This window comes from Aethalodelphis obliquidens, unplaced genomic scaffold, assembly GCF_003676395.1.
Source record: "Aethalodelphis obliquidens isolate GAN/ISIS:26980383/991018 unplaced genomic scaffold, ASM367639v1 scaffold7, whole genome shotgun sequence".
Lineage (NCBI taxonomy): Eukaryota > Metazoa > Chordata > Mammalia > Artiodactyla > Delphinidae > Aethalodelphis > Aethalodelphis obliquidens.
The window spans coordinates 55621406-55639563 of record NW_020837951.1 but is presented as its reverse complement, the minus strand read 5'-3'; the positions used below and the strand labels follow the sequence as shown (position 1 = coordinate 55639563).

Here is an 18158-nt window from a genome sequence, read left to right as displayed (position 1 = left end):
AGTTGCACTTGTCACTGATACAAGTTAGGAGGAGAAAATAGTTTAGGGAAGGGAAACTGAAGAGTTTCCTTCTATTGCCCATTTTAAATTAGAAAGAATCTTAAGACTTTCAAGTAAAAACGTTGTGAGAGATGACTTAACTGGAGATGAATACCAGAATCATAACCATAAAGGCAAACCTGGTAAGCTGAAGGAAACAGATGAGTTTTCTGAGGCAAAGTATATGGGAGGCAAAAGAGCAGAGGGCCACTGTCTAAGCTTTTGAAGGCAAGAAGAGAAATCAAGCATGATGTCACAGACCAGAGAAGGAAAGAGTTTTAAGAAGGAAAGGATGATTATTCAGAAGACATGGATTATGTCCCAGCTTTGACTCTTGCTGGCTGGATGAATTTAAGCTGCCGATATCATTTAGGGTTTGGTAAAGAAAACAACGTCACCCTATGTATTCTACTTGCAAAAAATATTCAGATACATGAAATGCTCTTTTGCACTGCTCTAAGACACAAGGGATTGTGTATAAAGAAATGGCAAAAGGGTACAGAATACTCACAGGCTTTGTTATTCTTTTTTGCTTTAGATCATATCCAGGTAGGTAGTAAGCATGATATGAACTGCTTTTAATTTACAAAGTAGGAATTTAAAAAATAACCCTACAAAATCTCCAAGCAACTGTCACAAAACTCAAGAATTTTATTTGGAAAGAAATCTTCATTTCCCCACTTAGCACATAATGACATGAAAACTAAAAATTGAACATCTGTCCTAACACACGAGAAAAAGCAAATAACTTGGAGGTAAAAGAAGGAAAAATGGAATTTAAAAGCTATGTGGGAATTATAAGCGCTAGAGAGTAGAGGAAAATGAATATGCAATGCCAAGAATCAAACAATATGACTGCTTGGGGACTGGCATAGGGACAAACTCCTCAAACACTTCAAAAGACCTAAAAAGCATTTACTGAAGTTCACTAAAATCTGATTAATGTTCATAATGACCACTTTTAAGTTTTAAGATGGTAAATTCACCACTACATTTTATACTACTTCATTTTTTAAAAAAGCAAAATTCTTTTTTTTCCTTCAGCTCTACATGCAGTCAACATTTTCTACTGATAATATTACAATACGTAAGAACCGGTGACCACGACAGCCCTCTCAGGCAACTTTAATGAACTTTTCAGAAACTGACTGTAACATACAAGCAGGGACTACATGTATCCTCAAAATCCTATATTTGAAGGAACCCAACATACCATCTCTTACCCTGAAAAATCCCTGGTAGATAATTTTCATTGGAAGCTTCAGAGACAAGGTGCTCACCTCTCTCCTGAGTGAAGGCCACCTTACTGTTGAACAGTTCTTACTGCTAGTTTTTTGTTGTTAAATCAAGACTTGCTTTGCTTTAAATCTTGGTCTTCCCTCTGTGCAAGATGTAATCAGTCTATTTCCTATTGTATTTCAACTTACTTCTTAATGTGCTCTTTACCAAGTTAAGTATCTCCTCTTTGTAAAGGGCCCTCTTAAAATGGGGCACCCAGTATTACTGATGCCACTGATTGCCTAATAGTAGTATCTAGGATATACAAGGAGTCCTTTTTTTTTCTAATATGACAACTTCAAACATGATCAAAAGTATGTAAAATGTACAACAAACAGCGCCCCCTTATTCCCATCATCCAGATTCACAACTATCAAGGTTTGCTCCACCTATCCCTCTTTTCTTTTTACTTATTTTGCCAAAGCATTTTAAAAGATACCATGCCATTTTACCCCTATACATTTAATAGGCATCTCTAAAATATATGGATATTTGCTTATATAATCACAACGCCAATATCACATCTAAATGTAATAAAACTTACAACTATTCCTTAGTTCACATTTAAATACTGCAAATTGTTTCAACAGTGTCTTTTTATATATAGCCTATTTGAATCAAGATACAAATGAACTTACGCATTTTGTTGTTATAGCTCGAAAGTCTTATTTAGAAGAATCTTTTCTTTTTTCCCCCACATTATTGACCTGCAGCTTTCCTATAAAATATTATTAAACTAAACCTCTTTCCCTGTATTTTCTGTGAATAGAAGATGACTCTAGAAGCTTGATTCAGATCAGGCTCAATGTTTTTGCTAGTAATTCTTCACGTGAACTTCAGGTTGCTTCACCCCAGGAAGCATGCCACATCTGGTTCTCCCACTTTTAGTGATGCTAAAATTGATTAATAAGGCTTGGGCATGACAACTTGATACCTTCATTGTAAACTTCCCATCAACCTTTCATTGGTTTCATCCAATGATCACTGCCTGAATCACTCATTTCTTCACGGGCTGCAAAATCGTGATTCTTAAATTCTTACATTCCTTCCATATCTTTTAGCTAGAGTTCTTCTGTAAAAGATAACTTCTCCTTATCAACTAGGACTATCTTGTTACATGAAATAGAGTTTGCAGAGAAAAATGGGACCTGTATTTTACAGGCACTCAGTGGAAGTGCCTTAATAGGAAGTAAAAGACAGACTGGGCAGACAGGGATGACAAATAAATCCACACAGAACTTTCCTTTGAAAATGGGTTCCACATTGACATGAAGTTTGGAAACCAGTGGTATAATGGAAGGCGGCTTGGAATAGAAAGTTATAATACCTGGGTCCTGGTGACACTGCTACCTACACAGCTACTTTAACCAGAAGCTATGGGATTATCCCTTCTCTTTGTTCATAATTAACTAATCATGGAGTCCTCTATATGTCATATTCCTTCCACTTCTTTCCATCTTCTTTTCCCTACCCAAGTTTGGGCCACAGACACCATTCACCTAGATCATTACAATGGCCTTTCAGCTGCTCTCCCTACATCCAGTTGTGTCCCACTCTGTTTCATTTTCCTCCTTTGTAATGTTTTCTCTAACATTATAAAGCTTAGATCTAATAACATCCAGCTTAAAAACACTTTAGACTTTAAGACAAACTCCAAAGTCCGTATTATCAATAAGACTCTCATCCTCTCATACTCTATGTTCCAGTCACTCTGAAATTTCTTCCAATTCCTTGAAGGTGTCATGTTCTCTCTTATCTATGGGCCTTTGAATACCGTTCCCTCTGCCTGAAATTCCCCTTCTTTACTTAGATAACTGCCACTTGTTCTTCAGGTTTCAATTTAAATGATCTAGAAATCTTCTGTGATTGCTTAGACTACTCCAGGTTTTTGTTATACACAGTAAGCCATATTACTTTTTGGTATACACATCACAATTGTAATTAATTATGTATGTAATTATTTCTTTATAGTATGAGCAGAAACCATGTTTGTTTAGTTTGCCACTGTAACCCAGCAGCTTCATGCAAGGCAAATTCTAGACATTTAGTATGTATTTGCTGAACAATTAATAGTTCCTAAAATCAAATTAAAACACAAAAAACTGAAATGAAAACTCTAAAGAGCTCTGATAATAGAATGGTACCTGCTGTGGCATTTTCAAGGTGATTCCATTCTCTGTACTCACTGATGTCAGAGTGACAGATACTACCAGGAAAGGGTGGGGAATGTAGCGTGACATGGAGACTTCCTGAAGAACTTGAATACCAGCAGTATTTGGACTGCAAAAAAGAGAAAGAAACCCATACACCTCAACAACAATGCTAATGAGGTTTTTTCCTTTTCCACTACTAATAGTATGAGATTTTATGTTTATGGCCCCAAATGCCTTCTACCTATCATTTTCTCCTCCCCAAGTATCCTTTAAACAGCAGACCAACAAGGTTGTAGCACCCAAGAACACATCTGGAAATGAGGGAGGGAAAAAAAGGGAGTAAGATGTAGAAAGGAAGAAATAAACTGGGAAGAAGCTATAGGAATAGCTTAGTCAGTTGAGAAATAGTTGGTTGAGAAAGACATGCGTTCCGAGGCTAGTAGATTTGTTAATTTTTATTTTTATATTACTCCTCAATTATAAGCTACTTCAGCAAATATGCACTTCATAGCTGTTTAAAAAAAGAAACAAAAACCATTTGAGAACAAAATAAAACTCAAGAAGAATGGTCTAAATGCCGCAAGCCAGCCAGATGCCAAGAATATAGGCAACACGCAGCTCCAACAGGTCTGACAGTTTTTCCTTTCCCAGACTACAGCCATCTAGCTCAGTTAAAATATTAATGAGTCTTCTAAGGTCATGCTTCCTAAGGCCTTAAAGCTGTAAACTCCTACAAATTTCCCCAAGTTTCTAGAACACCAGGATAGTTAGTAACCACTTGTTTTCAAGATTGTGAAAAAAAAATTAGTATTTAAAGCTTTACCCCATCCCGAACTAGATTTTTCTCAAATGAGTCCAGTAAGATTAGCTGAAGAACTTGGTACAGGCTCTTTAATTATTTTGGTAGCTAAAAAATAACTACTATATGAATATCACTAATTAAAATTCCTTGCTTTTTTAACTCCTAAAACAAAGGAAACTAAATATAAAATTAGAATAACTGTTTTGAGAAATAAAAACTACAGAGGAAACATGATAAATAGGAGCAAAAAGTGACCTGTCATACGTTATATACTTACCCATCAGATTTCCTTTCAATACTGTAAAGGCATATTGAACAGTCTGCTCTAAATACTATTACCATGTCCCGGAAGACACTAAGCAGTAATGTTTCTGCTTGTGTTTTGGTGACATGAGCAAAAGCATTGTCCAGATTTGACGTTCTCAAGTATACTCTGAGCTATAGAAAACAAAAATAAAGAAAACTGTAAAAACAAGATACCTACCATGGATGACTAAATACCTTAGACATGCTGTTTTATTATCTACTGATTTTTTCAAGTAAGAGGAGTTAAAGACTAATCTGAGCATTAATAAAAAATGGATGTTTATATTTTGACAGGGTAGGCTCATTCTACAAATAACTAAAAGATGAAGTGATCAAAACTGTGATGTACTATTATGAGATACTCCTTTTAGACCTGCGCATTTAGACCTGATACAGGGAGATCAGTAGTTTCTCAAAAAATAAATATAGAAATAAGTAAGTTAATAAATCTCTAAGGACAGCTATCTTTATAAACTTCTCAACTTTTAACTATTTTTTATTATTTACAAACTTTATAGAGAATGTCTAATGGCTAAAATCCTTAGAAAAAGTTATCACAGAAATCCTGATTATCCCTTTAAATTTTTAAGTAACCTGAAATGAAAATCCCATTTGTTAAAAATGCCAAATTCTTGATTAAAAAGTAAAACGTTTTGTTCATTTTCAATAGGTTATTTTTATATAAAAACCAAACTGTGCTTAATATCTTTAAAATGTAAAAATCTTGTTATTTCTGAGAAAACAAAAACATACCTCCTCTTGATGATCACTTATGTTATAGCATGCAAGGACAATAAAATCATTCCACCAGGCTAAGCCACCTGTCACAATCATATTTTGCTCCTTAAAAGAAAATATAAAAAACATATTTACATTTATTCCTGCCAGTAACAGACTTGTAAAATATTCCTAATCAGACAATGAAAGCTCTAATTATTTCTGCTCTACTCTCTTCCCGCCCCCCTCAACAATAAGTATTACTCTAGGGCCTTTATTAATAATGATTCACATCCTACTTTGAAAGAAAGAATATTTCTGTAAGACATAAAATACATCATTCAAAATAACTGGGTACCATGTAGCATCATTATTCCACATTCAACAGACCTTGGTTTAAATTCTGGGTTTATCATTTATCAGCTGCTTGACTCTGAATCCTAGTTTCTCTTTTATAAAATGGTGAGTAACAATAGTGCTCTCATTGGGTTGTTATGAAGAACAATGAGATAACATATGTGGAAGTGCCTGGTACACGGTAGGCACCTATTAAATGTTAACTTCCTTCTTTTCCTCCTATTTGATTCTTGCAAAATCCAACTGCATATGTTTGTATGCTACCCAAATATTTATGTCATACACAGACAAGCAGGAAATGATCTCAAATTTTGTGGAGATTTATTCCGATCATATCTGATGAACTCTACCTGGAATGTAAGAGTAAATCCTCAAGTTACAGGATTATAGTGTCTGATCTTAACAAGAATTAAAAACAAACCAACTATCTCAATACAAAATCTTTTATCAAATATCAAGTACTTTATCAGAACTGACCCTTAGTATAATCCAGTATCACTTTTTAATATTTGATTTTACTTTTTAATAAGTAAACAGTGGTTTACTTTATACTTATTTCATATTGTAGTTCTCTCATACTTTGAGAAATAGGTTTTTAATTTCAAAAAGACTAACCTGGGTAATGTTTCCAAAAAGCTTCCATTTTTTGGTGAGTAAAGAGTAATGTGCAAAACCAAACTTGCCAACCACAGCAATATTCTGTCCAAGCTTATCAATAGCTGAAAACTGATTAAAAAAAAAATTAAGAGCTCTTCCTTGAGTTTTTTAATTAGGCGTAAAGAGCTGAGGATTATGTCAGGCAAGCAGACTATTAATAAACATTTGCTAAGAGAATTAAATGTACAATGCTAAATTCAAAAATCTTAACATTTATACATGTTACATTTGACCAAATTATAGTTACACTAACAATGTACAAGGAAGCAAGTACTGAAATTTTACTTTTATCAGTGCACCCACTGAAAGGCTCAATTCCCAGAATACCTCCTGCAGCAAATGCTATCCAATGAAAGTTAACACCAACAAAGTAACAAATAACTCACCCGTATAGGCCAATTGCTCTCTAGATAGGTGCTGGAAATCTATAGAAAATAACACATCAGTTTGGTAAGACTTCTGAAATATATTTTAAAGTAAAGCACGTAAAAGCATTAACATCATGAGATTAATTTTCTTGTAATGTTTAACGTGCTCCCAAATAGGGCTTCCCTGGTGGCGCAGTGGTTAAGAATCTGCCTGCCAATGCAGGGGACACGGGTTTGAGCCCTGGTCTGGGAAGATCCCACATGCCGCGGAACAACTAAGCCTGTGCGCCACAACTACTGAACCTGTGCTCTAGAGCCTGCGAGCCACAACTACTGAGCCCACGTGCTGCAATTACTGAAGACCGCGCGCCTAGAGCCTGTGCTCCACAACAAGAGAAGTCACCGCAATGAGACGCCTGCGTACCGCAACAAAGAGTAGCCCCCACTCACTGCAACTAGAGAAAGCCCGCACGCAGCAACGAAGACCCAACACAGCCAAAAATAAAATAAATTGTTTTTTAAAAAGTGCTCCCAAATAATGAGTATTACACTAGCAGCCAATATTTCACAACTCCTGTCTTAACCATTTCATTATATGTTTCTAGACATCAGGCTTTCCTCTTTTTTCTCTACTGTTTTTATTTGATTTAAATTAAATATTGAACACTCAATAAATACAGAATGACAAAAGATATTTAGAGAAGCATCTACTAAGGCAGCCAAGAATTGTGTAGATGGAACAGTTTGGGTCCGCTGATATGAACCATCCCAAAAAACCCTTATCTAATAAAATCAGAGCCTCAGCAAGAGTTTTGTTTATGTTTTTTTAGTAGAAATCTCTTTTATTATTTTTACATTTTCTAATAAAAAAGCAATGCATGCTTATAAAATTTAAACAGTATAAAAGTACACAAAATACAAAGTGAAATTCTTCTGTTATATCATTGCTATCTCTAAACAAACAGCCATATATATATAAAAGTGTGTATAAGCTACTGCTTTTTACTGGGGCGTTCAACTTATTCACCTACAAGTACTTTTAATATATTACAGATATTAACTCTTTATCTGCAACATAAGCAATAAATATATCTTTCCATGTCATCTGTCTTACATCTTTGTACACAGTGTCTTTGTGTCACTCTGAGAATTTTAAACTTAAAAAATCCTCTGTGAGGTATCAATGTAGCTTAAGTCTAGCTTTACTGAGACTGTGATCTATTAGCCTGCTGAGTAAATAGTTTTCATGAGCACATGGTGAATGCAATGTGAAAATTAACAGAACAACAGAATAAAGGAAAAATCTTCTGTTCCTGGAATAAGAGAACCTTCAATTTAATTTAGTTTCCGTTTACTCAAAGAAAAATGATTACATATTTAAAAAGAGAAAGTCAAATTAAAAAGCCAAGTAAATGCAATCAAATCCAATAAGATTCTTTGTGTAATGTGAAGACAAAGCAAAAATCAAGTGAAAACATCTGTATTAACCTTGATAAAATTTATTTATAAAACTATTTTTGTTAGACTTCACTTATTATCCAGTAAGTCAACCTAAAATCTAAGTAAATTAACAGCTTTTAGTACATTAGGAAGTTCTTAACCCCAGTGCTGGTTTGTGGAAGCCTACCTTACAGAATTAAAAATAACTGTGTCAGGATAGATACGCTTGAAGAATGCTTAACTTGTATCTTAACAGATATGCTGTACTATTCAGGCCAACCAGTAAAATTTACTATGATGGGTGGAATTAGTTCAGAATAATGATAATCTGAGGTAATGATCAGGTGGCGAAGTAAAATTTGAAAGTAGTTTTGTAGGACACTGTAAGTGAAATTCTTTTTTTGGATGAAGAAAATAAAAATAGTCACTTGAAGAAGGATGTTCCTGGAGCACAACTGAGCTAGCCATCCATGACACTAAACACCCCGCCCCCGACTTTCCCCAAACCTTAGTGTTTCATAAGTATTTGTGAGATGTGTGGGCAGGTAAAGTGGGAAGTGAGATCTCACTGCCAAAGTGGACTCCAACATGAAGAGTTTCTAATCATGGGAACCAAGGTTAACTTATCATACGATCACATTCTGATGACTATCTCTAGGAGAAAACAAATTCTTTTACCCTCCAAAAGTGTATGAGATGCCACAAATGGTTTACTTTCAAAACTTAAAATGAAGCTTTATTTCTCATATGGTTTTGTGTCTTGAAGATGCTATGAAATAAGAACAAAAACTTGGTTTTGCCCCAGGAGATGTATATGTTACCTGAACTTTGAGTTCCACTCCTAATACTGAGAACAGGAAATGGCAGAAGTAAGAAAAGAGGTGGCTAATGAATAATGAAGAAACTCAGGTTAGGAATGCATAGTCAGGGCACAAAAGTCATGTCATACCACTGGGAAACTCAGTGCTAAGGTACAGAATCTCTACTCTGAACATCTTAGGATTTTTCAGTCTCTTGGAGAACCTAAATCTACCTTTTTTCCCTTGAAGTCATTCTGCTAAAACCATGTCTCCTACCTAGCCTACTTTCTTCTGTAACTGGTGAGACTGTGAGGGCCATCACCCTAGGAGATATGATCTGTGCCAAATACCCAGAACATTTGATACACGTTGTAGGAATGAGAGCAAATCATTTATAAATGAAATAGCCTTTACAATCCTCTTTGTTGACCTCTCTAACATAGTGCCTGATACATTACCCTGCTTCCGACAAGTATGTATTTGTGTTATTTTTGTTAAAGGAGAAAACATGGTTAACACAGAATCTTCTGACCAGGAAACTAACGAGTGTAAGGTAGAAGGCTTAAACAAACAAAAAAAGTCCAGTAGTCTAGATGAGGAACAGATAGAGCAGCATTAGTTGGAGCTCATGTGATGAACTCTAAGCTGTACAAGAAGCATACAAAGTATAAACCACACAAACAAAGCCATTGTGATGGAGGATGCGGGCACTTATCCTAGACAAGAGCATATGTTGAAGGGGGAATTAAACAGGCACCCACATTTCTTCAGGGAATACTTACTAATGGCTAAAATGTCTGGAAGTTAAAAGCATTAACATTATATGGACACTGTAAACCACACTACCAAACGAACACCACCACAATGCTGCACTGACTCTTGTGGCTGGAGTGCCAGCAAACAAAGCATAGGGCAACTCCAAGTAAAAAGAATGTCAAATAGGCACATTCTCAGTTTTAGATCAAGGTCAGCAGTATATTATATGCTTCAACATTTAGTACCTAGGTTTTAAAACAGGTTTGATTATTACTTTAATTTATATCATGGTAAGGATAGAGTCTGCCACTATTCTGCTGTGTGACCTTGGGCAAGTCACCTAACTTCCCTGAGCCTCAATTTCCTCATGTATAAAACCTAGTTGGACTACATGATTGCTAAGGTCCTTCCAGCTCTAAAAATTCTATGAGTCCATTATAACTCAATTTGGGGGGAGTACAACTCTAGCATTATTTTTATTAGTTTTAAGGAAACTGAAAAAATTACGTAAAGCTAGACTTAAACAAGTTTATCTTTCTAAATATTTTAGATACCTAAAGAACAGGATGACAGAAGAATCTTGCTAGTATCTACTTTGCCTGAAGTTGTAAAATCAGTGTTATATGCTTCTAATATGGGATACTTTATAGATGGCTATGAATCACAGAATCACTGAATTTTTGAGCTGGAAGGAAATTCAATTTTTGTTATTGCCTGATGGATTTTTGAGTTCCAGACCTACCTTCTTTGATCCTCTGCTCTACTTGGCTCTCTGGCAACACAGACCTGGCTAGGCAGAACTGGCATTGATGCTAGGTCAGTGTAGAATGAATAGTTCAAAGTATGGGGAAATGAAAATAGCAGAGAAATGGCTATAGGAGAGAAGGGAGCAGTGGAAAATTTTAGTCAAGGAAGTAGCTGATGCAGTTTTATTTAATAACTGTTACTAATTATAAAATGGTATGCACATTGTTTTGATTTTATGAATTTCTTAATGTAAGTTAAATACATTTTCTTTTAGTGTATACCACATGTCAATGTAGGAGATATTCCTCCTTCAATTTTTCACACAATGACCATTCTTATGTCTCTCATTATCTCCTCTCAAAGTCAACCGAAAATAACATGGGAGCTGAAGTAAGCTAGTAAGGTAAAAGTACAGAATGTAGAAGTAAGACAAAGAATTGTGGAAATAGAAAATGCCTAAAAGAAACTAATCCAAGAGTAGGCTCTGATGTACCTAAGACACTCTGGCATGAAAAGTGGGAAGAAAACACTCAGGACTTTGAAATGTGTGTGAAAGTTTCTTTCAAGAAACTTCAATTTACTGATTTACCCAAATTAATTTTATTTGGTATCGAAACTCAGAATTAATTTCTATATTAAATGTCAATGTATCAGAATTACTAAAAGAAACTGCTAATTTAATAATAATCTGGTACAAGATTGAGTAATAATAAAATTATTAACACTAAGGTTCTAGACTAATCAGAAGTCTGCAATTTGGGTCCAAAGTCAGGCAATTAACCTCAATGTGTCCCCATTAGGACTACCAGGTCAGCTGCACAAGGTACTAATCAATATTGTCACTTTTCATTAAATTACTACACTTTAGCCTATGCAAATCCAGAGCTAATTTATACCAAAAATAGGCTGGAAGTAAAATAAACAGTCTTGCACAATAAGAGGACAAAGCATAAACTTCTAGTTTTTTTTAACTATTCACTTACTAATGGACTTAAAGCAGGTGGGCATACAATCTACATCAGGTGGAAAGAAAGGAGAAGACAAGAGGACAAGAGCACAGAACAGCAGAAGAGAGACATGACAGTCAAAAAGTTTACAAAGTTTCTCAGTTTTCTAAAGCAACAAATGAAATACTTAAATATGTGCTTCAGGGTGCTATCTTACCAAGGACTAAGTCCACAGTCAACAGCATCTGAAGACTTACCTGCACTACATGCCAATGCCGATGACCAAGTAAAGTGCTTAAACTCTGAGACTCTAAACTGCCATCTGCAAACGGGCTCTTTTCCTGACTGGGCTTATGATCAGAGTGTGCCGAAGTACTCCTGGGATTCTGGGTTTGTGAGGCCTCTCCACAGTTCAAGTACAAACGATCTTCCCCCTGAAGCAACACTTGCTCTTGGTTACTCTAGATGAGGGAAAAAGGAAGCAGAGGGGAGGGAAGCAAATAAAAACAAGTTAGTATAAGGTAGGGGAAAGTAAGTAATACATTAATTTACTTTTATTGTTGGAAATGTACCACACATCTCAATGCTGATTTTCCTCACAGAGGACAAGACTACCTAATAATCTCACACACTGTTATATTTAACAGACAACATTTTAATGATTACTTCCCAGTGTAAATAAAATCTTTGTTAAAGTCTGTTTTATCATACAGATTCCAAAACATGCCCAGGGCAGTGCTGTGAGAGATTTTCCACCTGAAAACTGAATAAGACTATTCAATGTCTACAGTTTACAAACTAGTTTCATATAAGATACCTCATGAATGGTAGTAAGAAAACATGTCTGGTCAAACTGTTTGTGTGTATACGCTCATCCGTGTGCCCACATGGTAAGAAGAGGGAGTGGATTACGAACAGGGATAACTGGATACAGGAGGATCTTTTAAATCATGGGGAGGAGGAAGAGTAGCCTACATCTGTGGTCCTGGTTCAGAACAATTCAATAATTGCTTGGTGACAGCCCGGTTAGTACCAAGGAGTGTACCAGGTTCTGAGGATGTTTAGACAAAAATATAGTTTCAACTCTCTGTGATTATGCCCTGGTTTTTTTTTTTTTTTTTTTTTTTTTTTTATTAATTAATTAATTTATTTATGGCTGTGTTGGGTCTTCGTTTCTGTGCGAGGGCTTTCTCCAGCTGTGGCAAGCAGGGGCCACTCTTCATCGCGGCGCACGGGCCTCTCACTATCGCGGCCTCTCTTGTTGCGGAGCACAGGCTCCGGACGCACAGGCTCAGTAATTGTATGCCCTGGTTTTTAATTAAAGGCGAGTGTTTTCAAATGTGGGCAGATTATTCACTCACTCTTTAAATTAGATCAGCACTCCAGCCACTCACCTTCCCATTGTAGTCCAAATGTTGTCTTGATATAAAACTCGGAGTGCTTTTAAATTATTTATTTGGGATGTGCGAGCAGAGGAGAAATCCTCTACTCTTGTTTTTCTTATTATTCAGCTATAGTAATGAGGTCTGAGATCCAGGGTATTTTCATTCTTCCTCAATGTGTTATAAATTTTAATTAGAAATTGGTTGCACCAAATATTTAAAAACCCATTGGTGGTAGATACTAAGATATGCACCCCTATCATATAACATATCACTGTTACTATATATCAACAATATATCATATTAATATCTTATTTCAGACTGATAAAACATGAGTTTATGTTATAATTTGGGGCAGTGTTTCCCAAAGCAGGATTCTAGGCTTATTTTCTTCTAGGCATTCCTTAAAAATTCATAGTTAAATAAGCTTGGGAAACAATGCTTTTTATATACCAACTCCTGGACTTTCATGATGCACATCAGCATATTAAAGACTCGAGTCCTATGTTAAAGAAATCTCTACAGCTTTGTTTAACTCCTTTATTTCTTATTACTTAAAAGACAACAGAAATTCTTCTTGTCCTACGTAATTGCTCTTGATATTTCTCACAAGTAGTGCCTGGTGGAACATACTTTGAGAAATGCTATTCAGACAAAGACTAAATTTTATTCAGGTTACTCAAATGAATCTGTAAACACTGCTTTTCCTCAAATTGCTTGTGATCCTATTAAAAAAAGAAAAAAAAAGCATGGGACTCCCCCGGCGGTCCAGTGGTTAAGACTCCACGCTCCCACTGCAGGGGGCGCAGGTTCAATTCCTAGTTGGGGAACTAAGATCCTGCATGCCACAAGGCCAAAAAAAAGCAAAACCTGCTCAGAAATAAAATTGTCATAAGGAAGAGTCATATTCAAATATGAAAGCCACTAAAAAAAACGAACGGAGTTTTAATTAAATAAACTTACCATACAAGGGTTTACGGTGAGTGCACTCTTGAGAAACTGAAACAGTAGAATGCTAGGCTGTTTAACTATGCTCTTGGAGTCAGACTCATTTTCAGTATTTTGAGAACCAAATCCACTGATTACCCATAGGTGATAGCCTTCGGCACCCCAGCTCTTGGAGAGAGGAGGGGGAAAGAAGAAGGGGGTCAGGGAAAGAAAATCAAAGCAATAAAAAGTTTGTTATTCTTTCCCGGTTTGAAATATTCAAATTCTGAAATAACCAACAACAGCATTATTAATGACTTCTGAAGGCTGGAGAAACCATGACAAACAACACAGACAAGAATTATACCTACATCTACTACATCTTAGATCTCCAGTAGAAACCATCACTGCTCTCCACTTAGAAGAGTGAAAACACTACACACCAATCTTAGCTCCAAAACCTAAGAAATGCCTACTGCTCTCTGTAACTTCGCCATTAATTTAACTGCCTCTCAAATACAAAGAAATTCCTTACAGAGAGAAGACCCATGTTACATAGCTGAAGCTTTACAAAGAAGCACCCAAACAGATGCAGTTTTGTACAGAACAAAGAACACTGGATTGGAGGCTATGAGACTAGGGTTTTGCACTCCAGCTTGGCTACCATTTTGTTGTACAACCTTGGCCAAGCTGTTTGGTTTCTTGGGGTATAAGTTTCTTCCTCTGTAAAATGAGAGGGTTCAAATAAATTCTCCAGGCCCAGTTCATTTTAATATTCTATTAACGAGATTCCATGAGAGTTAAAAAAAAAAAATTTTTTTTAACATTAGTAATTCCCAATCTGCAAGGCCAAGAAAATACTAATGCGGGGAGAAGAGGTCCATGAATTGTTCCAAAATTTCAGAAGTTGAATAGAACTTTTGCTTTCCCATGAAAAGTTTTGGTTGCATAAGTTAACTAAAATGCTTAGATTCTTAGTTGTGATTAAAATATTAACTTAGTGAGGTAGGTAACACTGGTTGCTGCATGGCATTCATAAGCACTGATTGGCAGTCAGAGAAATGGTGTTTGAAAACTTATTTTAAAATATGGAGGTGAGGAGAGCCATCAAATGGGATCCTTGGTGGTGAAAGGTTGGGAACCCCTACTGAAGGCAACCATGGTGGTCTTAATTCTTCGAGAAACCCATGATCAGAAAATGCCTTCCTCTGTGGAGCAGCAGAGAAAGGTAGTGATAAGCCTCACAGCCACTAATTCCTCAAAGATGGTACACAGAGGGCTATAGAAAGAAAATGTTTGTATGTAAAGACAGGGGTTACACCTCACTGCTTTCTACAGAAACTCTTGAAAATTGATAGTAAAAATATTGTTACAATTCTTTTGACATACATCTATGGAAAAAATTTTAAATATGCTCAAATAACGTACAAGCACATGTCTTCCAGGAAAAAGACCCAATGAGCATTTCACATTATGTTAAAAGAAAGGAGGCCATGGGAAGTGGGTGCTATTGAGTCACATAAGAAATGTAGGTATGCTTTGGAAAAACAAAGGCCTGATTTGAACAGTTACTATGTTCACAGAGATGACAGGGCTTGCTGGACACATCTAAACAAAACCAAAATCAAATACTGAAAACTGGGCAGCCTCCTGATTTTTAAAGATAATACTTTTATCAAAGCAAGAACTGTATAAGAGTCTGCTGAGACTAGAATAGCTTTGTAATTTTATCAGATCAACATGAGAGAAGAAGAAGAAAAAACCAAGTTTTTCACACTGTATCAATATTTTATAGAAAGAACTTACCATAGAGTTGATCTTAAGGGGATCTTTTTTGGTACCATCAGACCTATAACTGAAACACAATAGAAACTTAATTAAGAAGAGTCTTCTAATTGCATGTAATATTTAGCTTTAATTTTAAAAAACTGATTTTGTTCCTTAGAATGAGAAATACACAATACTGTATGAAATATGAGACTCCTGGTTAATACACCTAGGTATATCACTGAGATACAGTCTTCCGGTTACTAAATAACTTCTTAACAGGGTCATGCAGTTTGGGAAGGTGTGTTCATTATATCAGGACTGAAGTTCAGGGTAGTATATGAAGTGGACAGAGATATTAACCCAGTTCTATCAACCCACTGAGTTAACCTGCATTAACCCAATGAGATAATGTAATTTTTCATTTCCTACTAGTTATTTATGTATATAGCTTACCACTCTTATTAGATAATAAGCTACTTGAAGGCCAATTCATGTCTGATTTAGCTTTGAATCTAACATGTTATCATATACACAATAGGGGTTCAATAAATAAATGCACTTTAACTGAATGGTCAGTTTTAAGAGGATGGAAAGAGGATGGATGTATGAGGAAACAATACATTCTGAATACATTAATTCTGAACCTTACAAATTGTTTTGGGTTCAGAGTCAAGGCAAAATGGTAGCTGTATAACAAAGTTTCTGTGTATGTGTATTGTCTTGGAGAAAATGGAGTTATTTCATCTAAAATTTCTTTATTGACTCACGCAAAATCTCCTCCAAGTGTACAAATCAGCTGAGCTCCAAATACACTCCATAAAGAAAGGCCTCCATATTCCCAGGTCACTATTACAACACTATTGTCAGGAGACCATCTGACCAATTTAACAGCTCCTGTTTTGTTCCAAATGTCTGTTAAGAAATTGTGAGAAGAGTTAAAAATAAATGATTGCTTCATAAATACTTAGTATTTTTTACAGCCTATACCTTCAAGTTGAAACAAGCAGAAAGGTATGCCTGCTTCAAATAATGAGATGAATTCTGTTCGTTTAGGGCTATTTAAAATCAGTATGGTCATTAGCCTTGACCCGATCTAAACAGAACAAAGTCAGTATCCAAGTGATTTATATGAACCAAAAACCGTTTCTGGCCACTATTAGCTTAAATAACTATAACTGTGGAGTCTTAAAAAGGCTTTGGATTTGGGCAAATCAGTTTCTGTAAGATGGGAATAATATTTCCCTTGAATGATTCAACACTGAATGTCAAACTACTCTGCAAAGTATGAGGGTGTTTTAAAATGTAAAATAATATTTTACCATGATCTCCATGTTCCATCAGCAATATCAAAGAGATCCAAGTTAAAATAAATCGAAGCTTAACCTTACATTAGGATTAAGTAGGTAAACTCCAGCCTCAGTACCATAGGCGCTTATATCTTCTTTTAACTAATAATAGTTCTTCATATATAATTAGTAAAGGAGAAAATTTCATTGTGTAGTAAAATCCAAGTTTCTTTACTGCAGAGTTAAATGAAACATAGCAGCATTTCCCATCAGCAATTCAAAAGATCTATAGCTTTCACCTCTTTAAAATTAAAATTCTTTACATCTGCAGTATTAATAAATTTTTGTTATAAGTACCTTTGCCACAAAGGGCTTGTATACAGATTTTAGCCTACAGAAGACAGCCTTTGTTAATAGAGTAAGTAAAACTTTTTTCCTCTGCCTATGTTTGAATCCTCACATTAGCATTTCCCACCATAATTCAGATATATGAATAACTGTATTATTTATGTATATAAAAAATAGTATGGAAACACAAAAGACCCCGAATAGCCAAAGCAATCTTGAGAAAGAGAAACAGATCTGGAGGAATCAGGTTCTCTGACTTCAAACTATATTACAAAGCTAGAGTAATCAAGACAGTATGGTACTGGCACAAAAACAGAAATATAGATCAATGGTACAGGATAGAAAGCCCAGAGATAAACCCATGCACATACTGTCACCTAATTTATGACAAAGGCGGCAAGAACATACAATGGAGAAAAGACAGCCTCTTCAATAAGTGGTGCCAGGGAAACTGGACAGCTACATGCAAAAGAATGGAATTAGAACACTACCTTAACACCATACACAAAAATAAACTCAAAATGGATTAAAGACCTAAATGTAAGACCAGACACTATAAAACTCTTAGAGGAAAACACAGGAAAAATACTCTTTGACATAAACCACAACAAGATCTTTTTTGACCCACCTCCTAGGGTAATGAAAATAAAAACAAAAATAAATAAATGGGACCTAATGAAACTTCAAAGCTTTTGCACACCAAAGGAAACCATAAACCAGATGAAAAGACAACCCTCAGAATGGGAGAAAATATTTGCAAACCAAGCAACTGACAAAGGATTAATCTCCAAAATATATAAGCAGCTCATGCAGATCAATATCAAAAAAACAAACAACCCAATCCAAAAAAGGGCAGAAGCTCTAAATAGACATTTCTCTGAAGAAGATATACAGATGGCCAACAAACACATGAAAGGATGCTCAACATCACTAATCGTTAGAGAAATGCAAATCAAAACCACAATGAGGTATCACCTCACACCTGTCAGAATGGCCAACATCAAAATATCTACAAACAAATGCTGGAGAGGGTGTGGAGAAAAGGGAACCCTTTCGCACTGTTGGTGGGATGTAAATT

The 18158-nt window shown here is 35.6% G+C and overlaps 1 protein-coding gene across 5 annotated transcripts in view; it reads right to left on the bottom strand.

Moving 5' to 3' along the window:
- RIC1 (RIC1 partner of RAB6A GEF complex) overlaps positions 1–18158 on the bottom strand; it is a 136498-nt gene that overhangs the window by 17931 nt on the left and 100409 nt on the right. For all 5 annotated transcript variants that reach the window (XM_027105831.1, XM_027105834.1, XM_027105833.1 and 2 more), the window contains 9 exons: positions 16214–16358; positions 15483–15531; positions 13713–13865; positions 11625–11828; positions 6696–6734; positions 6268–6378; positions 5332–5421; positions 4550–4710; positions 3462–3597 (listed from right to left, as the gene is read on the bottom strand). In XM_027105831.1, the coding sequence (XP_026961632.1) occupies positions 3462–3597; positions 4550–4710; positions 5332–5421; positions 6268–6378; positions 6696–6734; positions 11625–11828; positions 13713–13865; positions 15483–15531; positions 16214–16358 (1088 nt within the window). The remainder of the gene's footprint in view (positions 1–3461; positions 3598–4549; positions 4711–5331; positions 5422–6267; positions 6379–6695; positions 6735–11624; positions 11829–13712; positions 13866–15482; positions 15532–16213; positions 16359–18158) is intronic.